General features: G+C 43.6%; 1 protein-coding gene across 4 annotated transcripts in view; it reads right to left on the bottom strand.

Annotated features, from left to right (window-relative positions):
• Positions 1–17889, bottom strand: part of LOC115199727 (glutamate receptor ionotropic, delta-2) — a 566366-nt gene that overhangs the window by 243261 nt on the left and 305216 nt on the right. For all 4 annotated transcript variants that reach the window (XM_029762106.1, XM_029762107.1, XM_029762108.1 and 1 more), the window contains one exon: positions 6815–7102. In XM_029762106.1, the coding sequence (XP_029617966.1) occupies positions 6815–7102 (288 nt within the window). The remainder of the gene's footprint in view (positions 1–6814; positions 7103–17889) is intronic.

Genomic DNA, 17889 nt, shown 5'->3' with positions numbered 1-17889 from the left:
TGCTATATGGCATATATTATTATTTTACTACCTTGAGGAGCACAGCTGCTCACCAGGAACTAACCATTGACGGCTGTTTTGGAATGACCTTCCCAAAGAGTCATATTTAGAATCCAACAGTTTGTTTTATGTTATTTATGTCTTCAATTGTAAGTATATTGCGATTTTAAATGTTTTGTAAGTATGTTGCGATTTTAAATGTAATAAATAATTTGATTTCATCAGCTCGTGCATGTTTCGCATGTTTGTAATGTTCTACAATCCATAGGTTTGGGTTGTCAAACTGGCACCATACACATGTCACCGGATGTTTTGAGGAACATACTGTTTCTCTTTCGAGATATGTTCTCTGTCAACATTTACTGAGATGCTTACAACAATTATAGGATCGGAGGAACTTTAATGTACCGCCGTGTACATAATAAATACTTTACATTACTGCAAGTATGTTTATATTTGTTAGACTTATCATCTCTCTCATCAAATATCAAGCTATATAAAAGAGCAGACACTAGCTATCTTTGATAAATTCAAATAATTATGGAAATATTATCCAAATAATAAAGAGACGGCTAAAAATCAATATACACTGCTGAAAAAAATAAAGGGAACACTTAAACAACACAATGTAACTCCAAGTCAATCACACTTCTGTGAAATCAAACTGTCCACTTAGGAAGCAACACTGATTGACAATAAATGTCACATGCTGTTGTGTAAATGGAATAGACAACAGGTGGAAATTATAGGCAATTAGCAAGACACCCCCAATAAAGGAGTGGTTCTGCAGGTGGGGACCACAGACCACTTCTCAGTTCCTATGCTTCCTGGCTGATGTTATGGTCACTTTTGAATGCTGGCGGTGCTTTCACTCTAGTGGTAGCATGAGACGGAGTCTACAACCCACACAAGTGGCTCAGGTAGTGCAGCTCATCCAGGATGGCACATCAATGTGAGCTGTGGCAAGAAGGTTTGCTGTGTCTGTCAGCGTAGTGTCCAGAGCATGGAGGCGCTACCAGGAGACAGGCCAGTACATCAGGAGACGTGGAGGAGGCCGTAGGAGGGCAACAACCCAGCAGCAGGACCGCTACCTCCGCCTTTGTGCAAGGAGGAGCAAGAGGAGCACTGCCAGAGCCCTGCAAAATGACCTCCAGCAGGCCCCAAATGTGCATGTGTCTGCTCAAACGGTCAGAAACAGACTCCATGAGGGTGGTATGAGGGCCCGACGTCCACAGGTGGGGGTTGTGCTTACAGCCCACCACCGTGCAGGACGTTTGGCATTTGCTAGAGAACACCAAGATTGGCAAATTCGCCACTGGCGCCCTGTGCTCTTCACAGATGAAAGCAGGTTCACACTGAGCACGTGACAGATGTGACAGAGTCTGGAGACGCCGTGGAGAACGTTCTGCTGCCTGCAACATCCTCCAGCATGACCGGTTTGGCGGTGGGTCAGTCATGGTGTGTGGTGGCATTTCTTTGGGGGGCCGCACAGCCCTCCATGTGCTCGCCAGAGGTAGCCTGACTGCCATTAGGTACCGAGATGAGATCCTCAGACCCCTTGTGGTGCGGTTGGCCCTGGGTTCCTCCTAATGCAAGACAATCCTAGACCTCATGTGGCTGGAGTGTGTCAGCAGTTCCTGCAAGAGGAAGACATTGATGCTATGGACTGGCCTGCCCGTTCCCCAGACCTGAATCCAATTGAGCACATCTGGGACATCATGTCTCGCTCCATCCACCAACGCCACGTTGCACCACAGACTGTCCAGGAGTTGGCGGATGCTTTAGTCCAGGTCTGGGAGGAGATCCCACCATCCGCCACCTCATCAGGAGCATGCCCAGGCGTTGTAGGGAGGTCATACGGGCACGTGGAGGCCACACACACTACTGAGCCTAATTTTGACTTGTTTTAAGGACATTACATCAAAGTTGGATCAGCCTGTAGTGTGGTTTTCCACTTTAATTTTGAGTGTGACTCCAAATCCAGACCTCCATGGGTTGATAAATTGGATTTCCATTGATTATTTTTGTGTGATTTTGTTGTCAGCACATTCAACTATGTAAAGAAAAAAGTATTTAATAAGATTATTTCTTTCATTCAGATCTAGGATGTGTTGTTTAAGTGTTCCCTTTATTTTTTTGAGCAGTATATTTTCAGCCTAATATGTTCATATAAGCACACAGTAGTTATAGTGGACAAACTCGATCGGGAGTGATACATGTACAGCAGAAGCTCTGTGTCACGGTCGTCGTAGTAAATGGACCAAGGCGCAGCGGGTCGCGTGCTCATCTTAACTTTGTTAGTGAACACTTAAATAAACAAAACAAGAAACTAACTAACAGTCTTGCAGGCTAAATACAGCAGTGCGAAGAACAACCTCCCACAATTCCCAAAACAAACATACTCCTAATTATAGGACCTTCAATCAGAGGCAACGATACACAGCTGCCTCCAATTGAAGGCCCCAATCCCAAATACCTAAACATAGAAATAAACACCCTAGACTCGACATAGAAATATACAATATAGAACTGAACCAAAACCCCGGAATACATAAATCAAACGCCCCTCTACATAAACACACACTCAAAACCATATAAAACAAATACCCCCTGCCACGTCCTGACCAAACTATAATAACAAATAACCCCTTTACTGGTCAGGACGTGACACTCTGACTTTCAAAATCCACTGGAATTCCTGTTTTGGAAAGGGGGCTAGAGATTGGTCAAAAGTAGGGTCAATGCTAAACGAATAGGAAGGTTGCTTTGAATTCCTATGGTGGTAAAAGAGACTCTGGCTACGCACTGCTTTCAACCAGGGGCCATAAGGAGCCTAATAGAACTCTGGTCAAAAGTATAGGGAATTGGGTACCATTTGGGATACAAACTTTGTGCTTCCTCTCTGCTTCCCCACCATCAACAACAATGGGCCTACTTAATCGCCTCCAGTGTGGCTGTGTTATCTGCACATGTTCTCGGTTCTAGGATCTCGAAGTGTGTCCCACAGCGGCTCCAGCATTCAACTGGGATTTCACCTGCGTGTTCTTAATAAGAAACCATCAGCTTACGAGTCCTCGAAATGAATAGTTCTCATTACACAAGCAGGGGAACAAGCCAGTGTTGATTTCACCTTTTTCCCAGATGAGAGTCAGTATCTGCAGCCAGCGTCTGTCATTGTCGTGTGTGTAGGTGGTAGGGATGTCAGGCACAGGAGAAACCAACTTGGTGTAACTGGAGTAGTTTAATTAAGATAAAACATACTCCAAAAACCAACGTACATAAATAAAATAACATGGGTAAAATAACCCGTCACGCACAAATACAAATCCACGAGCACATAACAACAAACAATCTCTGACAAGGACATGAGGGGAAACAGAGGGTTAAATACACAACATGTAATGAATGGGATTGGAACCAGGTGTGTAGGAAGACAAGACAAAACCAATGGAAAATGAAAAATGGATCAATGATGGCTAGAAGACCGGTGACGTCGACCGCCGAGCACCACCCGAACAAGGAGGGGCATCGACTTCGGCAGAAGTCGTGACAGTGTCGTAGCCTAATACAATCCATTTATTGGGAAATGTTCTATATATGCTATCCAACTAGATTAAGTCTTGAGCCCAGTAGGACAGAGGATAATGTTCCTGATTCGATAACCCCTACAGTTACCTTCCAATCACCAGGTTCATGCAAATCTGGGAATGATATCTCTTTTTTTTATCCACAGATCACGCTTATTTGGCAAGATAATTGCACAAGGAGTTGGCAAAAGAGGAGAAACAGACTGGAACCCAGGCTAGATAGACTGATAGGAGCGACAGCTCTGGGAACTCTTAAATCCCCCTGCATACTGACACACTGAATTCACCCCAGTTTTCAGTCTTCCGACTGCACCACTAGACCTGAAAATAGGGGAAAGTGGGCAACCCAATTCAATTTACACATGCACACACTATTGTCCTCAAAGCCATTTTTCAGAAGACGAGGCGATGTATGAGAGAACGCAGTTACATCGCAAAGAGCTCGGGCTTAGAGACTGGTATGGTTAATACCTGGCAAGCCCATCTTCTGATTCACTGGTCAAAACCATGTTGGGGCTTAAGGATGGTGAGTGGGCTTGGCAGCCGCAGAGCTTCTTTATAGCACTACACTACACCACAGTGCAACTGGCAGTGAGACCCAAAATGCATCCATTGGCTGGTCTGCTGGGAGCCACACTTATTTAGCCATCCCTGATACTTTTAACATGCTGCAGTGAACTATGGGACATGGGCTCCATAGGGACATTGTCGTGGAAAATTGCAAGATTATGTTATAATGCTTGTATTGCATTATAATGGTTGTTTTATTCGACAGAATAGAGATTTCTGTTAACTATTGTGTGTGTGTGTTTTACTGAGGATGGGCCTCTATGAGATAACACTGACAGAGGAGATTTACGATGTCTTTGGGTGATAAAACCTAAAGACCATTCCAGAGAACATGAGCTAATGGTTCTGTTCTATACCGTACCAGGAACGAGATTAGAACCTCGTCTTAGGGACCAAACGATAATTTATAGCAAATGTTATCTGGCTAAGGGATACTCCTTTCTCAATTATAAAGTCCCTTTGTGAACTGTTCCTAAGATCTGTGGTTCGTCATGTAGGTTGAGAGGGGTGTGTCTTGGCTATAAAAGATCTTTGTACTTTTGTGTTGTCACTTTCAATGGCGCATCATTGAAAGTCAAGTGCTTTCGCAAAGCTCTTATTATTAAAGATGTACTGTAAGGGAAAAAAGTATTTGATCCCCTGCTGATTTTGTACGTTTGCCCACTGACAAAGAAAGGATCAGTCTATAATTTTAATGGTAGGTTTATTTGAACAGTGAGAGACAGAATAACAACAAAAATATCCAGAAGAACGCATGTCAGAAATGTTATAAATTGATTTGCATTTTAATGAGGGAAATAAGTATTTGACCCCCTCTCAATCAGAAAGATTTCTGGCTCCCAGGTGTCTTTTATACAGGTAACGAGCTGAAATTAGGAGCACACTCTTAAAGGGAGTGTTCCTAACCACAGCTTGTTACCTGTAAAAAAGACACCTGTCCACAGAAGCAATCAATCAATCAGATTCCAAACTCTCCACCATGGCCAAGACCAAAGAGCTCTCCAAGGATGTCAGGGACAAGATTGTAGACCTTCACAGGGCTGGAATGGGCTACAAGACCATCGCCAAGCAGCTTGGGTAGAAGGTGACAACATTTGATGCGATTATTCACAAATGGAAGAAACACAGAATAACTGTCAATATCCCTCGGCCTGGGGCTCCATGCAAGATCTCACCTCGTGGAGTTGCAATGATCATGAGAACGGTGAGGAATCAGCCCAGAACTACACGGGAGGATCTTGTCAATGATCTCAAGGCAGCTGGGACCATAGTCACCAAGAAAACAATTGGTAACACACTACGCCTTGAAGGACTGAAATCCTGCAGCGCCCGCAAGGTCCCCTGCTCAAGAATACATATACATGCCCGTCTGAAGTTTGCCAATGAACATCTGAATGACTCAGAGGACAACTGGTGAAAGTGTTGTGGTCAGATGAGACCAAAATGGAGCTCTTTGACATCAACTCAACTAGCCGTGTTTGGAGGAGGAGGGATGCTGCCTATGACCCCAAGAACACCATCTCCACCGTCAAACATGGAGGTGGAAACATTATGCTTTGGGGGTGTTTTTCTGCTAAGGGGACAGGACAATCATCAAAAGGACGATGGACGGGGCCATGTACCATCAAATCTTGGGTGAGAACCTCCTTCCCTCAGCCAGGGCATTGAAAATGGGTCGTGGATGGGTATTCCAGCATGACAATGACCCAAAACCTACGGCCAAGGCAACAAAGGAGTGGCTCAAGAAGAAGCACATTAAGGTCCTGGAGTGGCCTAGCCAGTCTCCAGACCTTAATCCCATAGAAAATCTGTGGAGGGAGCTGAAGGTTCGAGTTGCCAAATCAGCCTCAAAACCTTAATGACTTGGAGAAGATCTGCAAAGAGGAGTGGGACAAAATCCCTCCTGAGATGTGTGCAAACCTGGTGGCCAACTACAAGAAACGTCTGACCTCTGTGATTGCCAACAAGGGTTTTGCCACCAAGTACTAAGTCATGTTTAGCCACCACAACATACACGGGGAGTGGAGACAATGCCAGACACAGGACAGACTCACATACACCCATACACATCCAGCGATGAACATAATCTCTGTCTGCCTGACCCTTTCTCTCGTGCACAAACACACACAAAGGCTCTCTCGCTCTCTCTTTCTCTCACACACAGAACACAAACAATCCAGTATAATGAAGGTTGATGGAGATGGTGGGAAATGTTTACAATGTTCATGCATTAACTATGGGCCTCCAGAATGCAGGGTTGCAGAGCTCAGGCCTCTATCCATTAGCTTGCTAATGTCTGCCATGCTGTGAGCATACCAGATCTCCATCCTATATCATCATACATCATTGAATGCCTCCCTATGGATGTCAACTACAGTCCCCCCCCCTTCCCCACTCCCTACTCTCTGATCCACACTTCCCATCATACCTGGGTTCACATAATATTCAAAATATTTTAAATCTTTGAACTTTTACTTTAGCCTGCCGGGAGTGCCAAGTGGTCAGGGTTTTCACTTTTGGGACCGTTCTATTGGTTTCTTTGTAAAAGGCGACTTCATTAAAGCCCAGATCTAGTATTTGATGTGATTTCAAGTAGTATTTGAACCCAAGTCTGCTTCGCCCCACTTCCCCTAACACGGCCGTCCATGAAGCCTTACCGTATTCCTGGTCGTAGAAGATGATGAACTTCTGCCAGCTGTACTCGCTGACCACTTGGAGGATGACGTCATTGAGGTAGACGGGCGGGCGCACGAAGAGGGTGTAGTCGTCCTGGCGGGTGCGGGTGGTGATGAGGGGGCAGCTGGAGCGAGGGGTCCCGGCAGTGGCACGCTGGATGAAGAGGTGCGGGATGTGCATGGCGTCCGCCAGCGACTGCAGGGAGCCTGCCGACATACAGCCGATAGAGCTGACCAGCGCCAGGATCCCCCTGTTCATCAACTCACAGGCTGCACAGAGGGTGAGAGAAGGAGGGGGGACAGGGAGGGAGGGAAAGGGAGAAGGGGATAGAGAGAGAGAGAGAGAGAGTTATTTAAAGTTTTCAAACAGTAAAAGAGGACATACAGTAATGACATAATTACCATTCTGAGTAAGGAAAGTTCATAGGTTTATTATGGTGTAATAAAGTTGTTGTAATAAGTTTGTTGGCTATAATCAGGAGCCAGTAGCAAAAGCAGGGGCTCATGCAATTGGTATCATAAGTATTGAAGTGTGATTGAAATATATCTAATTGGGATGTTTTTTGTCATTGAGCTACACAAAATACTCCATTATTGTCAAAGTGAAAAGAACATTTTAGAATTTACAAATTCATTTTTACAAATATAGTTGTTGCATAAGTATTCATCCCCTTTGTTGAGGCGAGCATACATTTGTTCAGGATTCAAATTTGGCTTAACAAATTAAATAATAAGTTACATGGACTCATTCCATGTGAAATAATAGGGGTTGACATGATTTTTGAATGACTACCCCTTCCTCTGTCCCCCATAGATACAACATATGTAAGGTCCCTCAGTCAAGTATTGAATTTCAAGCACAGATTCAACTTCAAGGACCAGGGAGCTTTTTGAAAGTCTCATAAAGAAGGGCAGTGATTTGTAAATGTGCAACAATAACAAATTACACATTGAATATCTCTTTAAGCATAGCAAAGTTAATAATTATGCTGTGGATGATGTATTAAACCACCCAGACACATCAAAGATACAGTCGTCCTTCTGAACTGAAGGAAACTGCTCAAGGATGTCTCCCCTGTTCGGGGAGGCCATTTGTGGTTTTAAAGTAATACTGCAAAAAAACATGGAAAAGGAAAAAAATTCAAACTAAAACCAAAGCCTTTTGTGGCAAATCCATCATATAGTAACTGCCTCCTTATTTTCAAGCATGGTGGTGACTGCATCATGTTATATGCTTGACATCTGCAAAGACTGGGGACTGGAGTGTTTCAGGATAAAAAGAAACGGGATAGAGCTAAACACAGGCAAAATCCTAGATGAAAACCTGCTTCAGTCTGCTTTACACCAGACCCTGGGAGAGGAATTCACCTTTCAGCAGGACAGTAAGCTACAACACAAGGCCAAATCTACACTGGAGTTGCTTACCAAGAAGACAGTGAATTTTTACTGAGTTGCCAAGTTACAGTTTTGACTTAAATCTGCTTGAAAATCGCTGTCTAGCCATGCTCCCCAACACCTTGACAGCGCATAAAGAATTTAAACAATAATGGGCAAATATTGTGAAATCCAGGTGTACAAAGCTCTTAGAGACTTACACAAGAAGACAGACAAACAAAGCTGTAATCAAATCAAATCAACTTTTATTTGTCACATGCTCTGAATACAACAGGGTGTAGCCCTTAACCAACAATGCAGTTCAAGAAAGAGTTCATAAAATATTTACTAAATAAACTAAAGTAAAAATAGTCAAATAAAAATAAAAAGTAACAATAAAATAACATGGCTATATACAGGGCTACCGGTACCGAGTCAATGTGCGGGGGTACAGGTTAGTCAAGTTATTTTGTGCATGTAGCTATGGGAAAAGTGACTATGCATTGATAATAAACAGCGAGTAGCAGCAGTGTAAAAAACAGAAAAAGGGAGGAGGGGGGTGTGTCAATGTAAATATTCCGGGTGGCCGTGTGATTAATTGTTCAGCAGTCTTATGGCTTGGGGGTTGAAGCTGTTAAGGAGCCTTTTGGTCCTAGACTTGGTGCTCCGGTACCGCTTGCCGTGCAGTAGCAGAGAGAACCGTCTATGATTTGGGTGACTGGAGTCTTTGACAATTTTTTGGCCTTCCTCTGACACCACCTAGTGTATAGGTCCTGGATGGTTGGAAGCTTGGCCCCAGCGACGTAGTGGGCCGTACACACTACCCTCTGTAGCGCCTTATGGTTAGATGCTGAGCAGTTGCCATACCAGGGAGTGATGCAACCGGTCAGGATGCTCTTGATTGTGCAGCTGTAGAACTTTTTGAGGATCTGGAGACCCATGCCAAATCTTATAAAATAACATAAAACAAACGGTCTCCTGAGGGGAAAAATGTGCTATCGTGCCCTCTTCACGACTGTCTTGGTGTGTTTGGACCATGATAGTTTGTTGATGATGTGGACACCAAGGAACTTGAAACTCTCGACCTGCTCCACTAAAGCCCTGTTTATGTTAATGTGGTTCTGTTTGGCCCACCTTTTCCTTTGGTCCACGATCAGTTCCTTTGTCTGGCTCACATTGAGGGAGAGGTTGTTGTCCTGGCACCACACTGTCAGGTCTCTGACCTCCTCCCTATAGGCTGTCTCATCGTTGTCTGTGAACAGGCCTACCACTGTTGTGTCGTCAGCAAACTTAATGATGGCGTTGGAGTCGTGTTTGGCCATGCAGTCGTGGGTGAACAGGGAGTACAGGAGGGGACTAAGCACGCACCCCTGAGGGGCCCCAATGTTGAGGATCAGCATGGCAGATGTGTTGTTGCCTATCCTTACCACCTGGGGGCGGCCCTTCAGGAAGTCCAGGACCCAGTTGCAGAGGGAACTGTTTAGTCCCATGGTCGTTAGCTTAGTGATGAGCTTTGTGGCCACTATGGTATTGAACGCTGAGCTGTAGTCAATGAACAGCATTCTCACATAGGTGTTCCTTTTGTCCAGGTGGGAAAGGTCAGTGTGGAGTGAGATTGAGATTGTGTAATCTGTGGATCTGTTGGGGCGGTAAGCGAATTGGAGTGGGTCTAGGGTTTCTGGGATGATGGTGTTGATGTGAGCCATGACCAGCCTTACAAATCACTTCATGGCTACCGACGTGAGTGCTACAGGCTGGTAATGATTTAGGCACGTTAACTTCGCTTCTTTGGGCACAGGGACTATGGCGGTCTGCTTGAAGCATGTAGGTATTACAGACTTGGTCAGGGAGAGGTTGAAAATGTCAGTGAAGACACTTGCCAGTTGGTCCGTGCATGCTTTGAGTACACGTCCTGGTAATCCATCTGGCCCTGCGGCTTTGTGAATGTTGACCTGTTTAAAGGTCTTGCTCACACCGAGAGTGTGATCACACAGTTGTCCAGAACGGCTGGTGCTCTCATGCATGCTTCAGTGTTGCTTGCCTTGAAACGAGCATAAAAGGCATTTAGCTCGTCTGGTAGGCTCGCGTTACTGTGCAGCTTGCGCCTGGGTTTTCCTTTGTAGTCTGTCATGGTTTTCAAGACCTGCCACAACCGACAAGTGTCAGAGCCGGTGAAGTAGAATTCAAACTTAGTCCAGTATTGATGCTTTTCCTGTTTGATTGTTCATCGGAGGGTGTAGCGGGATTTCTTGTAAGTGTCCGGATTAATGTCCCACTCCTTGAAAGCGACAGCTAGAGCCTTTAGCTCGGTGCGGATGTTCCCTGTAATTCATGGCTTCTGGTTGGGATATGTACGGTCACTGTGGGGACGACGTCGTCGATGCACTTATTGATGAAGCTAGTGACTGAGGTGGTATACTCCTCAATGCCATTGGATGAATCCCAGAAAATATTCCAGTCTGTGCTAGCAAAACAGTCATGTAGAGTAGCATCCTTGTTATCTGACCACTTCTCTACTGAGCGAGTCACTGGTACTTCCTGCTTTAGTTTTTGCTTGTAACCAGGAATCAGGAGGATAGAATTATGGTCTGATTTGCCAAATGGAGGGCGAGGGAGAGCTTTGTTTGCGTCTCTGTGTGTGGAGTAAAGGTGGTCTCGAGTTTTTTCCCTCTGGTTGCACATGTGACATGCTGGTAGACATTTGGTAAAATGGATTTAAGTTTGCCTGCATTAAAGTCCCTGGCCACTAGGAGCGCCGCTTCTGGATGAGCATTTTCTTGTTTGCTTATGGCCTTATACAGCTCGTTGAGTGCGGTCTTCGGTTTGCGGTGGTAAATAGACGGCTACGAATAATATAGATGAGAACTCTCTTGGTAGATGGTGTGGTCTACAGCTTATCATGAGGTACTCTACCTCAGGCGAGCAATACCTCGAGAGTTCTTTAATATTAGAAATCGTGCACCAGCTGTTATTTACAAATAGACACACACCCCCGCGCCTCGTCTTACCAGATGTAGCTTCTCTGTCCTGCCGATGCACGGAATACCCAGCCAGCTCTATAGTATCCGTGTCGTCGTTCAGCCACGAATTGGTGAAACATAAGATACTAAAGTTTTTAATGTCCCATTGATAGGATACTCTCGTAGATCACACAATTTATTTTCCAGTGATTGCACGTTGGCCAATAGTACAGATGGTAGTGGACGTTTACTCACTCGCCTACAAATTCTCAGAAGGCAGCCTGACCTCCAACCCATTTTTCTCCCTCTTTTCTTCACACAAATGACGGGGGTTTGGGCCTGGTCTCGAGAAAGCAGTATATCCTTCGCATCGGGCTCGTTAAATAATAAATCTTCATCCAGTTCGAGGCGAGTAATCGCTGTTCTGATGCCCAGAAGCTCTTTTCGATCATAGGAGACGGTAGCCTCAACATTATGTACAAAATAAGTAAAAAAATAATATTGTATTGACTCAGGTCGGTGAATATTGATCTAATCAAGGTATATTAGTGTAATATTTTTCATTGATATAAAATAATTATTAAAAAAATCTTCCACTTTGACATTACAGAGTATTTTAAGTAATTTACCAAAAATTACATTTTATGTAATTCACCAAAAATTACAATGAAATCCATTTGAATTCCACTTTGTAACAATAAATTGTGAAGAAATCTAAGGGGGGGAATACTTATGATAGGCACTGTATTTACTGTATGTCTTCTTTCATCATTTTAATTACCATACTGAAACAGTGTGAATAATCATTCCTTCCACTTCATTTAGAGATTCCTTCAAAAGCAATATTTTTAGACTGTGAATACTGTGGGAATGACATACAACCAGGTAATTAATTACTATAACACAGACTAGCACAACCAGAGTACCTACGTACGATGTTGGTACAGTATGTATGCACATACCCACAGAGACACACAAACACAAATGGGCACGTCGGACACACACACATACACACACCCACAATCAAACATCCACCCAGCCAAAAACACACAATGAAAAAACACCCACTCCCACACCGACACCCACCTGTTCACACACACAATCAAACACAGACACATAATCAAGCATATGTGACAACACCAGTGTCCCTGTGCATCATCAGAGCCTCCTCTCATGTCAAAGGAAGACAACCACGCGGTGTGCATACTTGGCTGGATCAGGCTATTTTAAAAGCGGACCTCCGGGGCTCTGTACCCTGGCCAACAACTCCCTCCCCACCCCCTCGCCTTCCCCCATGCCCCCACTGCCTGCCTGTCTGCCCCCTCGTCCCTTGCACTGGCTCACACCGCTGGATTTTGTGTCACAAAGTTGGGAAGGTGAAACATGGAGTGGCAAGCAGAGCTGGGATGCAGAGTCATTTGCCAGAGTAATGTAAGTGTCAAGTAAGGGCGTGTTGGAATAGAGGAGGCAGGAACAATGCTGCTGAGAAAGGCATAATGAAAACAGGAGTAAGGAGGAGAGAGAGAGAGAGAGAGAGAAAGAAAGAAAGAACAAAAACTCCAACAGCAGCTCTGCCAATGGGAGAGCAGTGGTGCCACAAGAGTTTACTGGGCTCTTCAATATCATCACTACCACTACAACACACACACACCAGATATGAACACACACACATCTCCCTCTCTCTACTCTCTACTCTCTCTCTCTCTCTCTCTCTCTAGTTCTCTCTCTTCCTTTCTCTCTAATTCTCTCTCTATTCCTGTCTCTCTCTCTAGTTCCATCTCTAATTCTCTCTCTACTCCTGTCTCTCTCTCTCTAGTTCCCTCTCTTCCTCTCTCTCTAGTTCCCTCTCTTCCTCTCTCTCTAATTCTCTCTCTACCCCTGTCTCTCTCTCTAGTTCCCTCTCTTCCTCTCTCTCTAGTTCCCTCTCTTCCTCTCTCTCTAATTCTCTCTCTCTACCCCTGTCTCTCTCTCTAGTTCCCTCTCTTCCTCTCTCTCTAATTCTCTCTCTACTCCTGTCTCTCTCTCTCTAGTTCCCTCTCTTCCTCTCTCTCTAGTTCCCTCTCTTCCTCTCTCTCTAATTCTCTCTCTCTACCCCTGTCTCTCTCTCTAGTTCCCTCTCTTCCTCTCTCTCTAATTCTCTCTCTACTCCTGTCTCTCTCTCTCAAATTCCCTCTCTTCCTCTCTTTCTAATTCTCTCTCTCTACCCCTGTCTCTCTCTCTAGTTCCCTCTCTTCCTCTCTCTCTAATTCTCTCTCTACTCCTGTCTCTCTCTCTCAAGTTCCCTCTCTTCCTCTCTCTCTAGTTCCCTCTCTTCCTCTCTCTCTAGTTTCCTCTCTTCCTCTCTCTCTAGTTGCCTCTCTTCCTCTCTCTCTAATTCTCTCTCTCTAGTTGCCTCTCTTCCTTTCTCTCTATCTGAGGTGGTCAAAACATATATATTTTTATTATTAAACTTAAGTTGAAGGCTGCACTTTATAAACTCGGCTTTTGAATAATGAACCAATCTTGCAATATATAATTATATATCAAACAGACGATGTGGCTTTTTCAGTGCTAAATTAGTAATGACATCAATGGCACATCATTTTCTAATTTAAAGGGGCAATCTGGTGTACATCTGTTTTTTTACTTTTAAATAAATTATTTAATGGCGCGAAAATTACCATTAAGGCTAATTTTGTCTTTAATTAATAAAATGCAGTCTAGTTTTAAGCTGAATAAGCCTGGCTAACAGAGTTAGCTAGCAAGATTCCATTCAACATGTAGGATGGTCATGCAACTGCCCTCGTTTAGCATCATCATGACTTTGGCAGCGAATGCTAATGGTTAGCCAGGCTAATTCTCAAATATTAAGGCACTTTGGAGAATTACACTGAACAAAAATATTAACGCAACATGTAAAGTGCTGGTCCCACGTTTCATGAGCTGAAATAAAAGATCCCAGAAATGTTCCACACACACAAAAAGCTTATTTGTCTCAAATTTTGTGCACAAATCAATTTACATCCCTGTTAGTGAGCATTTCTCCTTTACCAAGATAATAATGCTGGGGACAATAAAATGCCACTCTAAAATGTGCAATTTTGTCACACAGCACAATGCCACAGATGTCTCAAGTTATGAGGGTTTGTGCAATTGGCATGAGGATATCTAGTCAGTTGTACAACAGAATGCATTCAACTGAAATATGTCTTCCGCATTTAACCCAACCCTTCTGAATAAGAGAGGTGCGGGGGGCTGCCTTAATCAACATCCACATCTTCAGGGCCCGGGGAACAGTGGATTAACTGCCTTGCTCAGGGGCAGAACGACAGATTTTTACCTTGTCAGCTCAGGCATTCGATCCAGCAACATTTTGGTTACTGGCCGAACGCTCTAACCACCAGGCTACTTGCATGAATGTCCACAAGAGCTGTCCACCAGGATGATGTGTTTTGCATCATATGATGCATTCTGCATCATCATGATGATGTGGCAAGTAACACTTTGCTTCTTGAAAGTCAAAAGTCTTAAAAACTTGACTGCTGACATGCAAAACATTTTGGGACTGTACCAACAGTGGCCTCATGAAAAAATACCAAAATATAGTTTTTGAGTGGATTTTTTCTTTAACTGTAGCTTGGCGTAACCACTTCATTGCATATTGTATTGTATTTACCAGGTAGGTAAAAAAATAGAAGAAGTTTAAAGATGTACTGAGTGATCAGCAAATTCGTAACATATCACACAAATTGCGAAATTCATATGATATCATATGAAGTGCAAAATGTGTCACATTTCACAGGAAACGGATGCCGTAGTTCACAATTGGATGACGTAGTACACAAAAAAACGGGGACACGTTTTGGCTCGTGAGCACCACTTTCAAAACTACTGGCTGAAATTACACAAAAGTTTGAGAGTGCACAACACACAACTACTTTAAATCGTGACTCCATAGTTCAGTTGAGTCCCAGGAGTATCATTGCTTGTTACAGTTTTTTATTGCTTTGGTACTTATTTTCATAAGAACAGTATGTGGAAACAGTTTGACAACTACAAAACTCAAAACAGATCATCAAAAAGGCAGTTTTTTTAAAACTGTAAAGCACAGTAACTTTTTCACCAAACCTAATTCCTAAAACAGTGTTTCATCTAGAAATACCTTTCATATAAAATAATTTCCTTTCACAATGCAATGCTCACAATACTTTTCATAAGATTATCTTCTCATTTGTTTGACCATCACTTAATCCAACTACGCTTAATGGTTAATCACTTAACTGTTTGGTAAACCTATAGATTTTAAACTGGTTTGTCTACTATACATGGATTTTGGGACATAATGACTACTCGTTATTGCTTATTGATTTCACATAGTGGTAACCACAATTGGGGTATGTGAACACTTGCAATTTCTTCCAGCATGATGCAGGATAGACAGCAAGGGAGAGGAATAAATCAAAGTGCTTGTGGACAAGGGGCCTATCAGAGAGGTGGGTATGGGCCCCATCAAAGAGGTCAAAGAGCAGGGCATGGGCCCCATCAAAGAGGTCAAAGAGGTGGGCATGGACCCCATCAAAGAGGTCAAAGAGGTGGGCATGGACCCCATCAAAGAGGTCAAAGAGGTGGGCATGGACCCCATCAAAGAGGTCAAAGAGGTGGGCATGGACCCCATCAAAGAGGTCAAAGAGGTGGGCATGGACCCCATCAAAGAGGTCACAGAGGTGGGAAAGGACCCCATCAAAGAGGTCAAAGAGGTGGGCATGGTCCACGTCAAAGAGGTTAAAGAGGTGGGCATGGGCCACGCCAAAGAGGTCAAAGAGCAGGGCATGGGCATGGGTCCCATCAAAGAGGTCGGCATGGGCCACGTGAAAAAGGTTAAAGAGGTGGGCATGGGCCTGTCAAAGAGGTGGACATCAGAGAGAGGGAGGCAGATGGCAGGGAACTGTTGTGTCTAATGAAGTCAGGGCCATCGTCGTTGACCATGTGGAAACAGAGGCCTTACCTTGGCAGAGGCTGCCAGAATAGTTCACCCCAATCCGAAAACATCAACTGTCAATTCGATCATGAGAACATTTCACCAAGAAAAACGTTAAGTCTACAGGACATGGACTATGCTTTACTATTACAGTAAATTACATATTATTGTAATGCATGTAAATTCACCAAACATGTTACAGTATTCTTACAGTATGATCTATTGACAGTATACTCTGTTCTACCCTCTGAATTGACAAATAAAAGCATGGTGGTGGTCATGTCCGTGTGCTGACTGACCAGCAGGAGTGGGCAGTGGTGGAAATGGAAACATATACAGCTGTCCGAAATAAAGCAGGCCATTGCGGAGAGCGATTACACCTTTGCCAATGTGGCAACCATCAGCCTAACAACAATCGCCCGCCTTTTGAATAGGCACCAGGTATCTATGAAACACATTTTGAGAGAAACAACGACCGGGTGAATCAAGGACCGGGTGAAACAACTCCAGGACGAGTATGTTCAGGTACAGCACTATGTACTGTATTACTGTTACTATTTGATTCACACGCTACGTCACAACATCATATTGGAACTATACCGTAGAAATAACTAATCACATTTTATTTTTAGAGGGTGATGATGATTCTTGATGCTGCTGTGAACCATCACAAGTATATCTTTGTTGATGATGCGGGCCAGGCAACCTTCCAAGAGCCTGACCAACGTGGGGGAAACATCTCCATGTGCACAGCTACAGTATGTCTGAAGATGGTGTGGTAGGACGTAGGCCATCACTTGGATCCTACAACAATGCACACCTCATTGTGTTTCTCAATGAAATTGAGCAGGCCTGTCAAGGTGAAGGGGTTACCTATGTCATTGTGTGGGACAATGTCAGGTTCCCCCATGCAGAGGTGGTTCAGACATGGTTTCGGGCCCATTCTATATTCGTGAACCCATACTCTCCTTTCTTCAACCCCATTGAGGATTTTTTTTTAACCATGGAGGTGGAAGGTATACAATCGCCATCCCCATGAAAATGCCACACTTTCTGGCCATTGATGAAGCATGCGATGACATCAGTGTAGACCAATGTCAAGCTTGGATTTTCCATGCCAAAAGGACATTCACTGTGACACTCAATGTACGGCCAAATGCTCAAAACAGGCTTGAGGCAAATTAATGCGTACAAAACATTTTTTGGATTTTCAATCATTTCACTTCTTACATTTGATTACAAACAGTACACCTATCTTGCAAATCTTACCTGATTTTTTTTTTCTGCATGAATGATTGTCTTCATTAATCACACCTTTGATTACACATTGGATAGATATTACGGACATTTTCGATTTTCTGTCAATTTTGTTGGGTAATGTAAGTGTACTGCCTAATGTGAAAACGGTATAATCTACTGTAATTTACAGTACTGTAGCATATTACTTTCAGCACTTCTAAGAGTGATTTGAAACGCGTATCTTGCGTTGTTTACTATTGGATTAACTGGTAAATAAAACAACTACATTGAAAAGACATTATTGGGTTTTGGTGACTAAACCAATGTTCTAATGACATTTCACAATAAACGTATATTTTGAATCAATGGTTGTGTGGTGAGAGATGTTTATAATCCAAAGGAATGCAGAATGACAGGTTTTTGAACGAAAACTGGCTGTGTTACAAGTGTGATCAATTTGGAGTTTTGTACTAAGAGTTGTGAAAATGTACCACATACTTGTGAAAATAGTAACAAAGCGATTACAA

The sequence above is a fragment of the Salmo trutta genome, chromosome 9, assembly GCF_901001165.1.
Source record: "Salmo trutta chromosome 9, fSalTru1.1, whole genome shotgun sequence".
NCBI lineage: Eukaryota > Metazoa > Chordata > Actinopteri > Salmoniformes > Salmonidae > Salmo > Salmo trutta.
The sequence above is the reverse complement of the archived record's forward strand: the minus strand, read 5'-3'. Positions and strand labels throughout refer to the sequence as shown.